General features: G+C 37.7%; 2 protein-coding genes across 4 annotated transcripts; one reads left to right on the top strand and one right to left on the bottom strand.

Moving 5' to 3' along the window:
- Positions 1–6,331: 6,331 nt before the first annotated feature.
- On the bottom strand, positions 6,332–11,927 carry LOC112286946 (uncharacterized protein C57A7.06). Its single transcript, XM_024529424.3, has 8 exons — positions 11,509–11,927; positions 10,941–11,217; positions 10,194–10,678; positions 9,722–9,934; positions 9,106–9,444; positions 7,685–8,824; positions 7,335–7,466; positions 6,332–7,005 (listed from the first exon to the last, which is right to left on the bottom strand). Exons 1-8 carry the CDS (start codon positions 11,794–11,796, stop codon positions 6,883–6,885), a joined length of 2,997 nt encoding a protein of 998 aa, XP_024385192.1. The 5' UTR covers positions 11,797–11,927; the 3' UTR covers positions 6,332–6,882.
- A 959-nt stretch (positions 11,928–12,886) lies between these two features.
- On the top strand, positions 12,887–16,919 carry LOC112286357 (uncharacterized). 3 transcript variants are annotated; one of them, XM_024528160.3, is made up of 7 exons: positions 12,887–12,961; positions 13,284–13,491; positions 13,615–13,854; positions 14,420–14,531; positions 14,849–15,023; positions 15,213–15,453; positions 16,013–16,919. In XM_024528160.3, the coding sequence occupies exons 2-7, from the start codon at positions 13,308–13,310 to the stop codon at positions 16,354–16,356; spliced, it is 1,296 nt and encodes a 431-aa protein (XP_024383928.1). In that variant the 5' UTR covers positions 12,887–12,961; positions 13,284–13,307; the 3' UTR covers positions 16,357–16,919. The 3 variants fall into 3 exon arrangements, with proteins under 3 accessions (XP_024383928.1, XP_024383930.1, XP_024383929.1); XM_024528162.3 differs by having other exon boundaries at positions 12,887–12,993; XM_024528161.3 differs by having other exon boundaries at positions 12,887–13,066.
- Positions 16,920–17,826: the final 907 nt, after the last annotated feature.

The following is a 17,826-nucleotide window of genomic DNA, read 5'->3' as shown; positions in this document are numbered from 1 at the left end:
ATATTTTAAGATTCTAATAATATAGTGAATATAAGAAATTCCATACTCTAATTGCCAATTTCACCACCATCTGCAATATATTGATTTCTAACATCAAAAATCTCTCTAAGAAAAATCTTCCTAGACTTTCTATCCACTTATCAAAGATTATGCAATTTCTTCATAAAAAATATCTCAATAATAACTCTTGAGATATTAGCCAATACATTCCATGTTTCCTTTGTGGTATTGCATTAGTGTATATGAATCAATTGCAAAGGCTTGACATTGAATACAATCAATGTTTGTACTTCTACTTTGCTTGATTTTGATTTTAATTTTTTTATCAATATCCATAGATCATTCTAATATCCAGGCTATATGCATCTAGAGCTTACAAATGTGCATCAAATGCTTCATTACAAATGCCCATGTATCATAGTTTTTTAATCTAATTGATTGATGCAATGATTCATTGAAGATGATGTTATTACCAAATACAATCAATATAATAGCAACAATTAACTATAAGAAAAGAATCAAAAAATGTTCTACAAAATGCAATGTTAGAGAATAGTGTCACATTGCTATATTGAAGAAAAAACATCTTCTCTTCAACATCAATACCAAAAATATTTAATTAAAAAATAAAAAATAGTAGAATCAATATGTAGCTTCAACAATAGTGAGGGTATAGTGGTATCAAGGCTCCAATGACACCATTGCTTTAGCGGCAATAAGGCTTCAACATCATCATCTCTATATGGAGTTTTTATCTAAATTTTTAATCTATAAAATTCATCCAAATTTTTATCCAACAAATTTTAATGGCAGGACTTGTTCATCTAGGGCTCTGATACCATGTTACAAAAAATGAATCAACATACATTTAGGTTACAAACAAGAATGTGCTAAAAGAAGAAAATGCAATATTCCATGATATTTTTTATGTGCTGAATAAGTCACAACATTTGATACAACCAATACGGTATATTCAACAATTATATTACTATAAATTGTATTAACAAGAACAAAAAATAACTCTTTCAAGAATAGGAGAATCTATCTACAATTTTTGTTGACATCTGGAATGTAATTTTAGAATTCCTCAAGAGATGTCCCTCTTTTCTTTCCATTCAATTTGGATAATAGTTAGGTAAAGAGAAGAAGTGGGAGAGAAGTAGTATTTAAAGTGTTTCAAGGAAAAGAGGAAGTTGAGTGTGAACTTAGAGAGGATGCCAAGGGACAAGCTAGAGCAAATTGTACAAATTACAAAGAAGAGAAATTCTATTAATTCAATTATTTAAAATAATTAAATAATTTGATTTTTAAATATTATACATTAAATTATGAAAATTTTATAAAATTTTCGTGGCCAATGGTGTGTGTATACACATATATATATATATATATATATATATCTTATACCTACTTGTATTAATTATTATTTTCTTATCTTTTTTTCAGCATCATATGAGTAAGTTTTGCATTTGGTTGATTTAATGATTTATATTCTTAATATTTAGACCCCACATAACCATTTATTTATTTATTTACAATCATTGAAGTTAAAGTAATATCCATCCAAATGTTTTGAATAAACCAATTTAAAATACTATTGGCAATATAGATTTTATTTTTAAAATATTTTCTTAATTGTACAAATGGACTATGATACATTTCAGCATACTTCCATTACTTGTTATGCTAAATGTTTTTCAAAAATTCAGAAAGTAATTAAGTTGTTAAAACTGCTACAATTAAAAATATAATTGGATTTTACATATAAACCTGAATTAAATCTAAGTCATTCTAATCAACAAGAGCAAACAAAACAAATCATACAAATTTTTATTTTTTATGTACTTGTGATTAAATATATATATATATATATATATATATATAGTAGTAACATATAAAGTATCCACAATGTAAGGAAAAAAGAAAAAGAAAAAGAAAAACTACAAATAGTTACTAAAAATATTTATTTTAAAATAAAATAAAATTTTAAAAAAAATAAATATAATGTTATGCTAAAATAAGATTTAAATTTAATTAATAAATTGTATCAAATTATGTTCCACAAGCAGAATCAACTATCTGAGATAAATCATGTCAAACTTGTACATTAAAAGTTATATGTAGTTGAAAGCTTATTATATTAAAAAATATTAACTAAGTCCAAGCTTGAATTTATAACCAATATCCAGAACTAAATAAAAATTATAATGATATGTAAGAAAAAAGCACTTCAAAATACTCTAAAGTAAAAGAAAAATAAGGAAAATTCATAGCAACTCAATTACTTAACCAATATTAGTATACTTCAATTTATACAACTAAATAATAATTGAATTAGTATCTAATAATAAAATATAGTGAGTATCAAAACATAATTGTGGAAGCATATTATTCAAAAAAATATAAATTAAGTTTACTTGATACCTGCTGTAGGCATTTTATTTAAACTATAAGAATTCTTTAAATACATTGAATTAAATAGATATAATCATCCATAATTACGTGTAATTTTATTTATATAAAAACAATATATAATTTATGGATCAAAATTTTAAATTATTTTACAAAAAAAATAAAAATTTAAAAATGTCTATTGGAACGCTTAATATACAATGCATAATAAATTATTTTGCAATAATATTACTTATTGAAAGAGTTCATTGTGTAATTATGTATGTATGTATGTGTATATATATATATATATATATATATATATGATTTTATAAATAAATAAGTTTAATATTACCCTTTAAAATTACTGTCATTCAAGACAAAAGTTTTAAAGAGTTGCATTTATATTTTTTTTGAACTTTGTTCTTTTTATATGTTTGTGTGTTTAAATAAAATTTTTATTGTAATTATGTGATTCATGTAATTGATTGTAAGAAAGAATTTTTTAATAGTAAACAACCTCATCTGAAGGAAATTAGAAAAATAAGACTTAAGGTAAAGATATAAAAATCCTTCAGTTCTTTTTGTTTTGAATTTCTAGGTCATACCATTATTTCTTAATAGTAAACTTTTTTCTTTGCTATGGTAATATGCTAACATATTTTCTTTGCATTTTTATCTTTCAAAAGTTATAAAATGATTTTATATATTTTATTATTTTATTATTTAAGTGCACATTCAAAATATATATGCTTGCCTACAGTTGAGTCCTATTCATTAAATAAAGAAGAACTTACATATGTCAAGTACTAGCAAAACATATAGATTTATAGACATTTTTCTGAACAATGAGTTTTGTGGCATTCTTTATGATGTACAAGTGAATGTTTTTTTAATTGATTAAAATTATTTGTCAAATTTCTCATTACATGAGCTTTGAAGATTTGATCTATAATAGTACTTCAATAATATAGACATTTTATTATTGCAAGAGATTACAAACATGCTATTATAACATTAAAAGAAAGGAAGTGACCTATTTAACCAAAATAAATTAAGAAAATAATTGATGGAAAAAAAGATATATAAAAACAAAAAATAAAAAAATGTATAAAAGCCATAGACCTTTTATTTCAGTTACTATCCATTTTTTTAATTTTTGGCATCTAAGAAAATAAGTAATTTAAAGTTATGAAATTCTTAGGAGCCACTACAAGCAACAAGGGGTGTACAAGATGAGGATCAAAGGGAGATCAAATAAGAAAAAAGAAAAAGAAGTCGATGCAATCCAATACAAACATTACACAAGATAAGTTCAGATCAAAAATTAAACAAGTACATCATGTTAGAAAAGAAAACTAGAAACTAAAAAGCAATAACAACACAAAAGAAAAAAGAGGTTGCAATTAAAAAGCATTGAATACATTACAACAATGCAACATTATAAGAAGTATGCACATACAATCCCCTCTATCTCTCTTTGTTTTATTTTGTTTTGTTTTGTTTTTTCTCTCTTCTTTTCTCCTCTCTTGTTTATTTTATTTTATTATTCTTTTCAATGAATGTCTTTTTAAAAATAAAAATAAAAATTTTAAAATTGACCTATTTAACTTTTTATCTATTTTGTTAGAAAATATTTATAGAATAATGCTTAAAATAGTTCGGAATCTTATTAATATTTTTTGAGATCTAGTCTTGATTTAAGATTCTCTAATCTTTTACATTAGCATCAACCATTTTGGTTCATTTTTTTCTTATAATTTCTTTTTCTTTTTCTTTCTTTCTTTCTTCTTGGTGATTTTCTTTTGTTGGTTATACATAAATATAATTATTTTTAACATATATATATATATATATATATATATATATCTATTTTTTTGTTTGTGACAAATCTAGATTGAAGAATTTTACTTAAATATTTTGCTTTAAAGAAATTGTCAATCTTGAAAAGATTCCTACAGAGTATTGATAGGCTTCATTTGTTGAATGAAGCCTTGGTACAAGCCTTCTTTACTAATCGTTCAAACTAATACAGATTCAAATTAATATGCGTTCAAGCTAATACTATATTGGTTGTACATAACAAACTTTCTGTGTTCAAAGTCTATTCTTCAACCCATTCTCCTCCTTTCACATGCACGAACACCAATCTTTGTAATCCACTACAACAATTCAGGCAATTAGATTAGTATGACCTTGCTTTCACTGATCCATTTCTGGCTCCTCTGCCATCAAACCCACGCCAATCGCATCCGAACCAGCCACACTTGCCTGAATTTTTACATGATATTTTTGAAGTCAAAGTGCAAAAATTTACCGATTTTTCAGCTGAAAAACTGATCAAAACAATTGCTTGAACAAATTTTAGAGGTGGGTTTCACTTTATTTCGTGCGATTTCTCACGAATTGGCGCTATTAGGGTTTTGGCAAAGTTGGGTTCTTGAGACTAAGGGCAATTCATGTGTGGTCTACAGTTTCGGAGATGGTGAGGATGGTGTTAGCGTGCAGATGGTCGTGGAATTAAGCAGTAGTGGGTTTTTAGAGGGTGTTGGTTCTTGGAAGGTTGAACTGATTGATGAAGTGCAAATCGAGTTGCAATGTTGGATGATGTGGTCCACGAGCTTGGTGTATATAAATTCTTTTGCCCTTGTTGGTGGTTGTATTGGGACGATCAGTGCAATTTGGAATCATGGTATTTCTAGGGACATGCTTTCAGTGGGTCTGAGATTTGAGATGCAGTTTCTGAGGGTGCATGGTTTACATGGCTGAGGAACTACACAGGTGCTGGAGACAGAGGCGAGAGAGCGAGAGAGAGAGCCACCACTTTTTGCAACATCATGTGAATCTTGTAGGGCCTCTTTTTGTTATTTAATCTGTGTGCGATGACGAGGAGAGGGAGAGAGTTGCAAGGACGAAGCATTGTACTGATTGTATGCGTACTGTGAACTCTCTTGGAAAGGATCCCATTATTGCCACTGCATACAAGGGTAACGTAAGCAGAGGAAAATGGATAGCTTACTCTTGTTTGTACACATCTTAATACTGCATGAATCTCAACAGTGTGTCAATGTGGGTGTAAACTACCGACTCTGAGAATGCTATGAGAATTAATACGCTTATTATTTCACTGTTTCTAACATTGAGAGATACCTACTGAATGAGAGGGATCGAATGTCGGAGGGATGGAAACGATTATGATTCACTGCGGGCACTGATCACATTGCTTCGTTGCAGCGTGTGTGAATGCTGGTTTCATGGCGGCCAGCGTTACGTTTTGTAGCTTGTAGTGTTCCTAATGTAAGGCTGCTCTGAGGTTTCATCGTCATCTTGGTCGTCGTTGTGCATCAGCTTTAGAATAGAATATTACAAGTTGCATATGCACTGACGACTTCACATTGGCTCGTGATACGGAACATCGGTTGACTGATGTCCGAATCTTCCCAAATGTTCGAGCCAGTCTCAATTAGACAGCACCATCCCTCTCTATTTCTGTAGCATGTACTACCCTTAACACTGTTAAATTCACGAAGTTCTCGATTCTCACTGCATGTGAGTGGCTGTGTAAGTAATTCATGCATATAATTCCGAGTTAAAGTCGTATGTCTTGTGTAGCCACCGTTGCAAGTTACTCCATTGTTTTATGTCAGACCATCCATGGGCACTCTTAAAAATTGTTCTACGCTGATCTGGAGTAGAACTGTACAGCGTCCGATGCAATCAGTCACTGCGTTTTTGTGGTAGAGGGGGGGGGAAGGCATTATGATTTATTAAGCTCAATAGAGATGTCAGAACCTTCTACTAACGTGTTCTGTCAGCTCATGTTCACTGTAGTCAATCCCCTAAGCGCAACTGTAGCTTTTCAGCGCATACTTATTATACATAAGCCAAATATCTTGAAATGCACACGAATACACGATTTCACGCCAGTTATACGCAGATGTAACGTCTGATCCGAGAGTTGAAGATTACAGATTTTAAAATATACAGAAAGCTGATGACATATGTCGATGCGTTGTCATGGATGAACGTCAGGTCCATGCATGTCCTGATTTTTGTTAAGAAGAGACCCTTCTTTACCACGTTAGGGCCTGCAGACTGGTCAATTCCGTGATAATTTTAAGTAGTGTGAGACTTAGACTAGCACTCCACACCTTAGCTTGAAGATTCTATTGACCAGACATATGAGTTCGTAATCACGAGAATGGTCGCAAAGCCTACTGTACCATACACCAGCGATCTAAAATTGCACCTGCCGCTAACACCAACACTCCTTTTATTCGTCGGTGCGGGCTTGTTGACATTTTCCTAATGAATGAAGGGTAGATTGGCTAGGGCAATTCATAATGAAAATTGATGTCACATTGCACGGTCTAAAGATGGGACGTTTGAAGTGTGCGCATTGCTAAAGAGGAACTCATTATTCCCAACTTAATTGAGATCTAGTGCTGCATCACGATTTACAATTGAAGTATACCATGACTTTACTGCAAATCACTTCTTCTCTGGCCGTCCCCGACGCTTCTTTCCTTTCTGTGGCTCGGGAGCATCGGCTGGTCTTTTCGCAGACTTATTTAACTTGATGGGGTCAATTATCACTCCCGCAGATTTCAGCTCCTGTAGCACATTGAAATAACTTAATACAAGTGCAAATGATGTCCTTATCAGACTTAAATAATAAGAGAAAAATGACATGAATAAACTGCGCACTGCCACACAATTGAAGTTGAACACGAAATCCAACACATTTTTCTCTCCCTTTCAAAATTGTCTACACACTCTACCCCTCACAGGGACAAAAAGCTCTTGATTAAAATATCAACTGGCAACCTTAATAGGAAACTGGTTGTCCTCATACTTTCACAATCGTAATTGCAAGTGTAAATTAGATGCAGATGGTGGTTCAGCCACTGGTTGAGACACATAACAAACAAAATACAGCTTACCGCAGGACGAATCATATCACGAAATACTTTTTCGCCATTGTACTCTCGACCGATTGGCATTCGCAATGATTGCTCAAACACCTCTTTCGTCTTCATTGGAAAGGGCACCGTCGAAGTATGATACTTGGCGGCCTGGAAAAGAGAATGGTGACTTAGTAAAACTACACACACAGATTTCTATCCATTTCTCTATTAACATAATCAAGAAAGCAATTGGGAATCGCTACACAGCAAGGGTGGATAAACTAAAAGAAACCTGGCAAGGAAAACACTATTCAGGAAGGAATTTCAATCCTAGATGATATTATTCTATAATCGATATGCAACATGAGGACTAGATATGCACATACTTTCTTATCCGTCTTTTCAGAAATAACAACAAACTTAAGCTTTGCATCCTGCCGTTTCTTTATGGCTTCCTCCCTCCTCTTCTTCTCAAGATCCTCCTTCCAGCTTGACTGTACTCTCTTCTTCTGAATATGGCTCCACTGTCCCCATCCCGGCAATGTCTTACTCTCTTCAACTTGAACAGTTTCCTGGCCCAAAACCCGGGCCTTAGCATCTTGAAAATCCGCTTCCACATCGTCTCCTGCAAAGGCTTGCCGAATTAAGTCCTGTTGTGATGTACCTTTACCTAGAAGCTCCAGTCCATTGTTTGTCGGAGCATCATCATCGTCATCTAAGTCAAGGAATGATGTGGCCTGTCCAAGCTTCGGTTTACCAACTTCGGTATCTTTGTCAGGAGTTGCTGCCGCGCTGGGATTGGCAGCAGCAGAAATACTGCTCTGGAACCCTGTCTTCATGTTAAATACCGAAACCTGAATAACTCCACTAGTGTTGGTTTGCGGGTCTTTTCCTTGTAGAGATTCACTTCCTGTTGTCGGATGGGTTGAGTCAGTTTTTTTCTTCTTTTTATTGTTCTGTTTACCGGCAGGCTCACTAGCAGCACTTGTATCTTTGGTACAATCTACCTGATCTGAATTCTCAGAAGCCGTCGTCTGTGGCCCTTTGTTTTTCTTGTTTCTTTTCTTCCGTTTTCTACTGGATTCTTCAGGCAAACTCGACTCTTTACTAGATTTTGTGGGATCGGAACTTGACTGTGATTTATCATCAATTGAGCTCTTCGCTTCTGATTTGGAGAAGGCCTTCTTTGCAGGATGCATTTGGAACCTCCGCTTCTTGGTGTCATCTTCTTCTGAAACTCCATCGCTGTCGTCATCATTATCTTCCTTATCAAGTTCTAGATCTGAATAGTCGTCGCTGTTACGCTTCGTCTTGGATCGTTTCACATTCTCAGCTTTGGATGACACAGCAAGGTCTCCAAACGCAAGCCTACCAGAATGTCCAGCCTCTTCAATTTTATTTCTCCTATCCTCGTGATCTGCACCACCTCCATCGGCACCTTCATCTGCTTCAGCTTGCTCTAGCTGCTCAAGAATAGCTAATGCTTCCTCCCGAGCCTCATTTCTTTTCTTCTCGATGGCACGAGCCTGTGAAAGGAAACAAATGAGCACCAAACTGATATCAGCATCTTTGCAGAACGGATCAGTTACCTCCGAAAAGTGCACTACATAGGCCAAGAAGACAGATGGTCTTTATACTTAAAATCATTCCATTATCGAAAATAAGTGTTCTTAAAGACCAAAGAAGAGAAATTCTCGACATGAGATTCATTAGTAGTGATAATCGCTAAAGCAAGGTGAAAAGTAGCTTTGTGTTCAAGATCTCCTTGCGAAAAACAATCTCAACTCCACAAAGCAACGATGCTCACCATGAAAGGAAGCGCAAACAGGCCAGTCTGGGGGACTTCTGCCTCATCGTCAAACTGCAGGGCTTCAAGTGTAGCTGCCTTCGCCTTGGCAAGTAATCTTGATTTACCCTTTGTGGTTGAGGTACCCTCCTTGTCGTCTTCCTCTTCTTCGCTGCTACTGCTGCTGCTTTCCTCGCTATCGCTGAAGCCGGCAGACTGAATCTTCTTCGTCAACATACTGTGAGCTCGAAGCTGCTCCATGATGGCATCCCGCGTACCATCCTCATGAGCCTTCAAGCCCCTTTTAATAATCCGTTTTGCCCATCGTGATGTATTTTTGTGTTTTAAAGTCATGCGCTCCTGAAAACCAAACATCAAACAGCACAGCTCAGAAAAACTAACTGCCACAAACAAACTTGTTCCCGGGTCCCATACAACCAGTCCTGGTGGATGAATAAAAGAAATTATCATAACTCCTACACATTTCCATGTTTCCAATTACCTAGTTTAGTTACCATCCACAAGAAGAAGCAGGTTAAAACATGTTGATTATCCCAGAAAAAAACAACAATATAAGAAATCTTAAAATCTCATCCCAAAATATGACAATTAACACATGAAAGAACATATAGCAAACCTCAGCTCGCTTTTGTTCCTGTTTCAAAGCTGCCTCTTTTGCAGCCTCCTCATCTGTCTCCATGAAATCTCTCATCCTCTTGCTTTTGTCAAGTCGATGGAATGTCTTAGACTTAATCTTTGCAACACGTTTCGCTTTTGCCTCATGCTGAAATAACAGACTGCGCATCTTAGACAGTCGCTGCTGCCTTTCTTTAACCTCTTCCACGCTTAGCTGCGAATCACCAAAGCAAAGGAAAAAACAAGATGAGCAACTCCGGTAGAAGTAAACTGCGCCACGTCACTGTGAACAATTCTATTGAAATTTCCTTTCACCAGATAAAGCATGTGGTAAACTTGAAAGTATCTTAATGCTAACGAAGACTCTTTAAGTGAACAAGATCATACGTGCGGTTATGAGTTTGTAAACCAAAAAGCTTATTGCAGCACCGGGGTGCAACTTTCATCAGGTACTACAAAAAGAAAGAAATAACCTTATTGAGCTCAAGAGCTTCAGCAGCCTCAATATCCTTTGTAATCCCCATATTACTTTGTTCCAAAATCGCAGCAACTTCTCTCTCCATATCAGTCACAGGCGTATGCTTAGCTGCCAGTCCGGCAACAGTTGTCGTTGCGACGGTGGTCCTTTCATTAAATCTTATTGATGGGGCTTCACGATTCTGTTTGACCAGCGGCTCCCATTTTGTTACCTCTTCTCTACTTTTGTCATAACCTGCTTTGCGTTCCATTCTTTCTTGTATCACCTTTGGTAAAGGAGCACTGATAGCCAAATTTTCATTTTCCAGCGGCTGCAAGTTCTTACGTAGAGCGCCAAGGCCTGATGCCCCTTCAAGACCTCCCAAAAGATCCGCCACAGTAATGGATGAAGAATTTCCATGAACATTAGAATTCAAGTTAAACTCTGATTCTGAAAAGGCCTCTGACCTCACATCTCTTTTCCGCTCCGTGGCAGTATCATCTGTTACATGATGCAGACTGGTTATTTCTTAACTCAGACCGCATACATTCCCCGAAACGTGGGCTCAAATTGTGCAAGTTCACAGCATACGAAACTACAAAAAAGCACCTAATCTTATCTCTTATTGTATAAACACGCTACAAGGTAACCATCTCCACTGAACATTTTACAGCCAAGAGCGTGACGATGCCACTCATAATGCAACTCGAACTCAGAAACCTAAAGCTTGACCTGAACTATTCGACAACCCTAACTTACGTACCATTCCGAAGCTGGTGTGGTTTTCCGGTAACAGCCTCAAGCATCTGCTGATGCTTCTCGTCATCGTCCTCCTCTTCCTCCTCATCCTCTTCATCCTCTTCATCTTCGTCGCCAGATTCTTCGTCGTCTTCCTCTGCAGATGCAGGATCCTCCTCATCACTATTAAGTGATACATCACTCTCGTCAAGAGAAATATCTTCTCTCCTCTTCGTTTTGATATTTTCTTCCAGTCCGATATCTTCTTCTCCAAAAGCAGCATCTTCGTCAATCTCTTCGTCCTACGCCACAATAAATGCAGTGTTGAATAAACGCATTATAGAAAATACATGTTGAAATTGGATGACCTTCACCGATACGACGTTATGACGGAATTCTCACAAAAGCTAAATGTTCGCGTAAGCAATGGTATCCCCGATTAAATAAGCCACCCGAAAATCACTGCTCAACAGAGATTGACACCCAAAACAACAAAAGGCCACTGCGTGTAGTTTGGTAAAACAGAAACCTCATACTCCAATCCAAAAATGAGACAGAGGCTAGGAACGAAAGTGAATTAGACAGAGCAGAACCTCGAAATCGGAAGGCAGCTCGTACTCCACGTGCTCCACACTGTCATACCGCTTGTTCTTTCCGGTCTCTTCCTCCGCTACTCCTTCCTCATACTCATAAAAATCCTTGACCATCAAAACCTCCTCCTCCTCCTCATCCTTGGCCTTACGTCCATCGTCCAACTGTCTCAGCAACCTGGAATCCAACCTCGGACCCCTCCCGCGGCCTCCTCCTTTCCCTCCCACACCACCAAGACCTCGACCTCGACCTCCACCGCCACGGCCACGATTCCCACCTTGCCGCCCCATCTCGCACTACACGGATTCAACGAAAACCTCAATAATTCCACGATAACCACCCAAAAGCTCGCGATACGGAGCTTCGGCTGATTCAGAGGGCAGGCAATGCACCGCCTGCAGCTAGCTTTGCCTTGGCCCCGCAAAGCTCATAAACCCAAGATAAACCCTAATTGTGAAATTCCACACTAGCAGGGTTCTGGAGATGAATTTCGACGCAGGTTCCTACATCCTTTCGTGAAACTTTTTCCGCCCATGATCGGACCACCCCACATTGCAGGTAACGGATGAGGTTTTGGCCACGGGCAGTGCTTTATTCATCCATTCAGAGCTGAGAATTGTATTAGTGTATATATTGACGGGCAGCCTCTAAAATTCCAATTCAAAATTCTGGACTCCAACTCTTACAGGTCCCCATGTTTTGTTTTAATTAGGATTTTCTGTTCTCTAAAACAGTGATAGAGATAATGCATGGGATTTAATCCAGAAACCACCAAAAAAAGACGTTGCCATAATTCTTAGATTTCCTTTATTATTATTATCATTATTATATATTTTTTTGTATATAATAGGAGCATTGAAATTGTTGATTTATTTATTCAACAATAGAGACAGGAAAATTACTCTTCTTTGCTCGCGCAAGAGCACATGCTTATATTTGAAGAGCATGCAATAAGAAATGAAACCCTAACACACTCTCTACCTCTCAACTTCTAATTAAACAAGTGAATTCATGCCGTGTCTGTGAGGAACCATCTAAAATAATACAATGCATAAACTCCTCCAAAGAAAATATATGGTTTGGAAAACAATGTAAATGACTAGGTGTGAATGCAGCAAATTCCGGATAGGGAATGGTAGAATCCACACGACAGTTCTGCTCGCAACATGGCCAGCTGACTAGGTTCGGAAATGAAGCATTCCACCTTGCGTAAATGCTGGGTATTCATAGAAGCATGCTTGGCCGGAATAGATGGCACCTCTACGACAATTCCGGCTGGAACCAACGCCGGAATCAGCGTCATCATTCTGTGTGACGCGTTCCCATCAGAACGTCACACACGCGAAACGGGACCCGAGACCCTAATTTCAAGTGCAATCTTCTTCCGGGGGGAGTGATGGTGTTGTGACTTTGCGGCAGATTGTTGGATCGATTGTTGGGGGACAATTGCAACAGGTTAGACTTTTCTACGATCGTTTTCTGAATAGGTGTGCAATTGGACTCCTCTTTGCGTTTTCGATTCTGCGGTTGCGTGATATTCGCGAAGTTTACACTTTCCTAGTAAGATTCGTCATCGTCTCGTTTCTGTAGGGCTTTGACGTGCCAATTTCTGTTGTTCTGTTTAATTTTCTCGTGAATTTTGAATTTGAAAATCAGCTTGTCCTTAGGAAGTTCTCGGATGGCTTATCCAAGTGGGAGCTGTCCGCAACCCAGTGCAAGGAATTTCGCGAATATGGTAGATTTTGTAACTAGGGTTTGCTTGTTTTTCTTTTCACAGGGGTGTTGAAGTAGAAGAATCAGGATGTGGGCAGCCGGATGTTTGGCGTCGTGTTGCGCATCATGCGCATGCTCGGCATGTCAGGGGGTAGCAAGTGGTATTTCTCGGCGCTCAGCTAGGATTGCCTATTGCGGCCTATTTGCTTTGTCACTTATTGTTTCGTGGCTTCTCCGTGACTTCGCCGGGCCTTTGCTTGCGAAGATACCATGTAAGTTACTCATTCCCGTACTTCTGAACCTCGGTTGTAGCCTGTCTGAATGTTTCTGTATTTGTTTTGTCATCAAATTCAGTTCATATGGTTAGTGTTTTGACGTTTTTCTTTCTTCGATAGGGATCAACACCTTCACCGACACGCCCAGTCCAGAGTGGTTTGCCACACAAGCGGTTCTCCGTGTGAGTTTGGGGAATTTTCTGTTTTTCTTAGCGTTTGCAATCCTCATGATTGGTGTTAAGGACCAGCGTGAGCAGCGAGATTCGTGGCACCATGGCGGCTGGATGGTGAAGCTTATACTGTGGTGTATTACGATAATACTTATGTTTTTCCTCCCAAACGGTCTCGTCAGTGCTTATGGTGAGTTAAATTGCATTCTTTGAGTTTTAAATATCACGTTCTTCTTCTATCTGCACATGCGAATTGTCTGACGGCATATCATAAATGAGCCGATGAAGGCGCAATATCGACCAAACTAAAGTAAGATATTTCTTCGTGAAATCACCTGATGTGGCTTGGTGGTACAGTTAACCTGCCTTCTCTACAGTCGGATCTTCGTCTCTAGTTTCAACAATTGTTGTGTCAGATGCTGAATAGCATTACTTTGTAGGCGACGTCACGATCTAATACATGATCGTGTTAAATAACTGTATCCATCAACGGAAATATTTCAGTTAGCACAGTTTATAGCGAGATCAGTCAAATTCGCGGTGATTGTGAAAATAACGTGTTCAATAGATTACTAGTTGAAGCTTATCCTTCTCGCTAGCTGTTGTAACTACGATTGGTCTTAACCATATTCGTACGTGCTGAGTATGTTGCGCCAGTCCCTGATAGTCCCCAAAGCATGCAGTTATTCATGCAATTCACATTCGCTTAAGGTCATGATAAAAAGGAGGCTCTAACTACACTAAGTTCCTTGCAGGCAGCGTTTCCCGCTTTGGTTCAGGTCTGTTTTTGTTGATCCAGGTTGTCATTCTCCTTGACTTTACTCACAACTGGAATGCTGCCTGGGTTGCCAAGGATGAACAGTTCTGGTGAGCAACCTGTATATTCTATGTCATTTTATTTAGAAGTTACGTTGACAAACTTCAAATCTTCGCTGTGAAAGAGTGGATGGGTATTCCTCTTACATACGATATTTTTTTTACTGGTGCAAAACTTGACCCTTGTGTGTGTGTGTGTTTGTTTTGTTTTTGTTTTTGTTTTTGTTTATTTTTATTTTTATTTTGTTTTGTTTGTTTGTTTGTTTGTTTTTTTTTTGTTTTTTTTTTTGTTTGTTTTTTGTTTTTTGTTTTTTTTTGACTAGGTGTCATCACCATTAATCGGAGTTTGAATGGGTTTATGTGTGCAGGTATATAGCATTGCTAGCTGTATCCATTGGTTGCTATTTGGCAAGCTTTGTATTCTCTGGATTCCTATTCCACTGGTTTACACCGTCAGGAGTCGATTGTGAGCTAAATACTTTCGTCATTGCCTTCACTCTCATTCTTGGTGTATCCTTTGCTATCGTTTCCCTGCATCCTCAGGTGCGTTGTTCGACTGTTTTCACTTTTTTTTCCGTTGATGTTTGTTCTTCCCTTAATTAGGCGAGGTAGATGATAATTTTACTGCTCATGTTCGACCCTGACAATCGATGTGAAATTTGATAACACTAATTACAGAAAATGAGAGGTTTTCAAGGCCACAACTATAACTGTTGTAATTGTGCAATGTAGGTGAATGGCAGTCTTTTACCAGCTGGCGTGATAGCAGCTTATTGCACCTACCTTTGCTACAGTGCGTTGTCAAGTGAGCCTCGGAATTATGAGTGCAATGGCCTTCACAAGCATGTGAATGCTGTATCGAAGGGAACCCTTGGCCTGGGCATGCTTACCACTCTTCTCTCTGTTGTGTACTCTGCTGTGCGCGCCGGTTCATCCACTACCTTCCTGTCCCCACCCAATTCTCCAAGAGAAGGTAACCTGTTGTTTGGTCCCTGTGCAGTTATGATTAATCTGATTTTAACTTTGTGCTTTGTTTATGCGATTTTTGTCATCTCCAGTTTTATCTGATCTTCCCGCTCTCTGATATTTCAGAATCCTTGACTTCCGTTTTTTAATTTTTTTGTTTTGATTTTTGATTTTTTTATCCTCTTCCTTTTATGGCTAATTCTTGAATTTGCTGCTTCAAAATCAATGTTGGCCTTCTCATGATTTAAGGCTTATAGTAAGGGCCTGAGGATTATACAGTAAGAGTTCCTGAGAAAATTCACTTTTACTATACATAATGAGATCACGTATACAATCTACTCGACAGATCTTTCCGCAGTCACATGTTTTGACCACTCTGCTGATTGATGCCTTCGATGTCCCAATTTGCGTGTAACGGCAGCGTTAGATCATTGTGATTCGGATAGAGACGTTCATCAAAAGTTCTGTTGTCCTAGATATGTCATTCACAGTTATTCATGGTTGTATTAAGTGATGTTGACTATTCGGATGTGTTGCAGACAGCTAATAACGTTTTTTGAATTCAGGATCATCTAAGAAGGCTCTTCTTGCAAAAGACGATGTTGAAGGAGCTCTAGACAGTGATTCAGATGATGATGATAAACCGATTCGCCGAGGAGGGAGACACAGCAAGGAGCCTCGCCCAGTTACATATGTCTATAGTTTCTTCCACTTGATCTTTGCCCTCGCTAGCATGTACTCTGCTATGCTTCTTACTGGTTGGGGAAATGCGAACATGGCTGAGAAGGACATCATCGATGTGGGCTGGCCGTCTTTCTGGGTCCGTTTCAGCACTGAAATGATTACCGCTGGACTTTACATCTGGTCTCTCGTCGCTCCTCAACTTTTCCCCGACCGCGACTTTTCCTAGATGCCAGTTGCAATATATAGTAGGCGTACTTATGGTGGCCGCTCTCCATCAACCCCTACCTGCTGCATCCAATGTATATAGATTTTGGGTTCCTCTAAATTTCATCTAGTGTGTTTCCAAGTTCATCTTTAAATGTTCAAAAGTACCTTGGAAAGGCTATTCTAGATTCTCAGACATCGTCACGTGGTTTGAATCAAATCAGTTTTTTGGGAAATCATTGTTAGTTTATGTAGGCTATTGTTTGCAAGTACTGGTGGCTGACGTGCAATCGATGCTTTTCCTCCTCCAGTCATGTAGTATTTGTCACATCCCTTGGTTATGGATAGAAAAGGGGATGCTCTGCTGTAGTGGCACTTGATTAAATAATGGTGTTTGATAGACACCTCTCCAGTTTTCTGTAGGTTAACTCCTTTGTGCTCATTGGTGAGTAACGTTGCTTTTGTATAACACCTGTGCGGTATTAGTCTGAAAGAGATTGTGGGATCCCAATTGGATAGCAGAATTCCACTTGGGTCAAATTTCTTTTATGTAACATTATATGATTTTTTGCAGCTTTGTGCGAACTCACGTGCAGTTGTAGGGGTAAACAACTTGTTTTATGAATCTGATCAGGAGCAGTTGGAGAGACCTCTCTCAAACGTCATGTGATGTGTCTCGAGAGGCTGATTGGGGAGCCGAAGTCGAGATATTTTCTTTAGTATATTCAGGGTAGTCTTCTGGTAACAGATTTGTATTGGCTAGTCTTGTACCGTACAGCGTAGTGACCATGATGGATACATGCCATCTTGGATGCAATTGGATATTAAGTCTAGTTGGTGTGAAATCACCAGTGCAGTAATTTTCTGCATTTCTTTTTTGTCGCATGGCTTCATCAAGTTTCTCTTTAAAGCGGCTCTGATATTATGTCTCCATGATGAAGAGATATGGCTACCAATTTCACAACAACTTTCTTTTAGGTGAATTCGTTACGGGGCCCACGAAATGGAAAAATAATATAGTGGACACTGGAATACGAGTCATCTAAACAAGACTTCTTGTCGGACCCCAAAGAATCAAATTCCTATTCTCAATTTGAAACACTGTTTATGTACAGCAATAGGTCGTAGTAATCGTTATAAAGTTTACGAATATTTAACGAGATTCTGGGAAGTGTGCGCTACAGAGGAAGTGAAACGTCGTTGAACGGAGCGCGAGGTCACTTTTGAGGCATTGGTTTCTTTTTTTTAACAGAACTGTCGACATGCCCTAGAAGCCACTACAATGTTAACTGAGCAATAGAAGCATTAATATAGTAATGGGCGATGAGGGGCCACTGGCAGACTGCAGAATGAGAATATTAGGATACAATTTATGTGGCAATCATTGAATCACGGTGCCGCCACAACTTGTATCACCGTCCACCACAATGCCTACCAACATTCCGCCTTTAAATCTTCCCGCAGTATCCTCTCGCAACTTACATCATGCACG

Source organism: Physcomitrium patens, chromosome 9 (genome assembly GCF_059467195.1).
Source record: "Physcomitrium patens ecotype Gransden chromosome 9, ASM5946719v1, whole genome shotgun sequence".
NCBI lineage: Eukaryota > Viridiplantae > Streptophyta > Bryopsida > Funariales > Funariaceae > Physcomitrium > Physcomitrium patens.
This window is presented reverse-complemented; position numbering and strand designations above follow the sequence as displayed.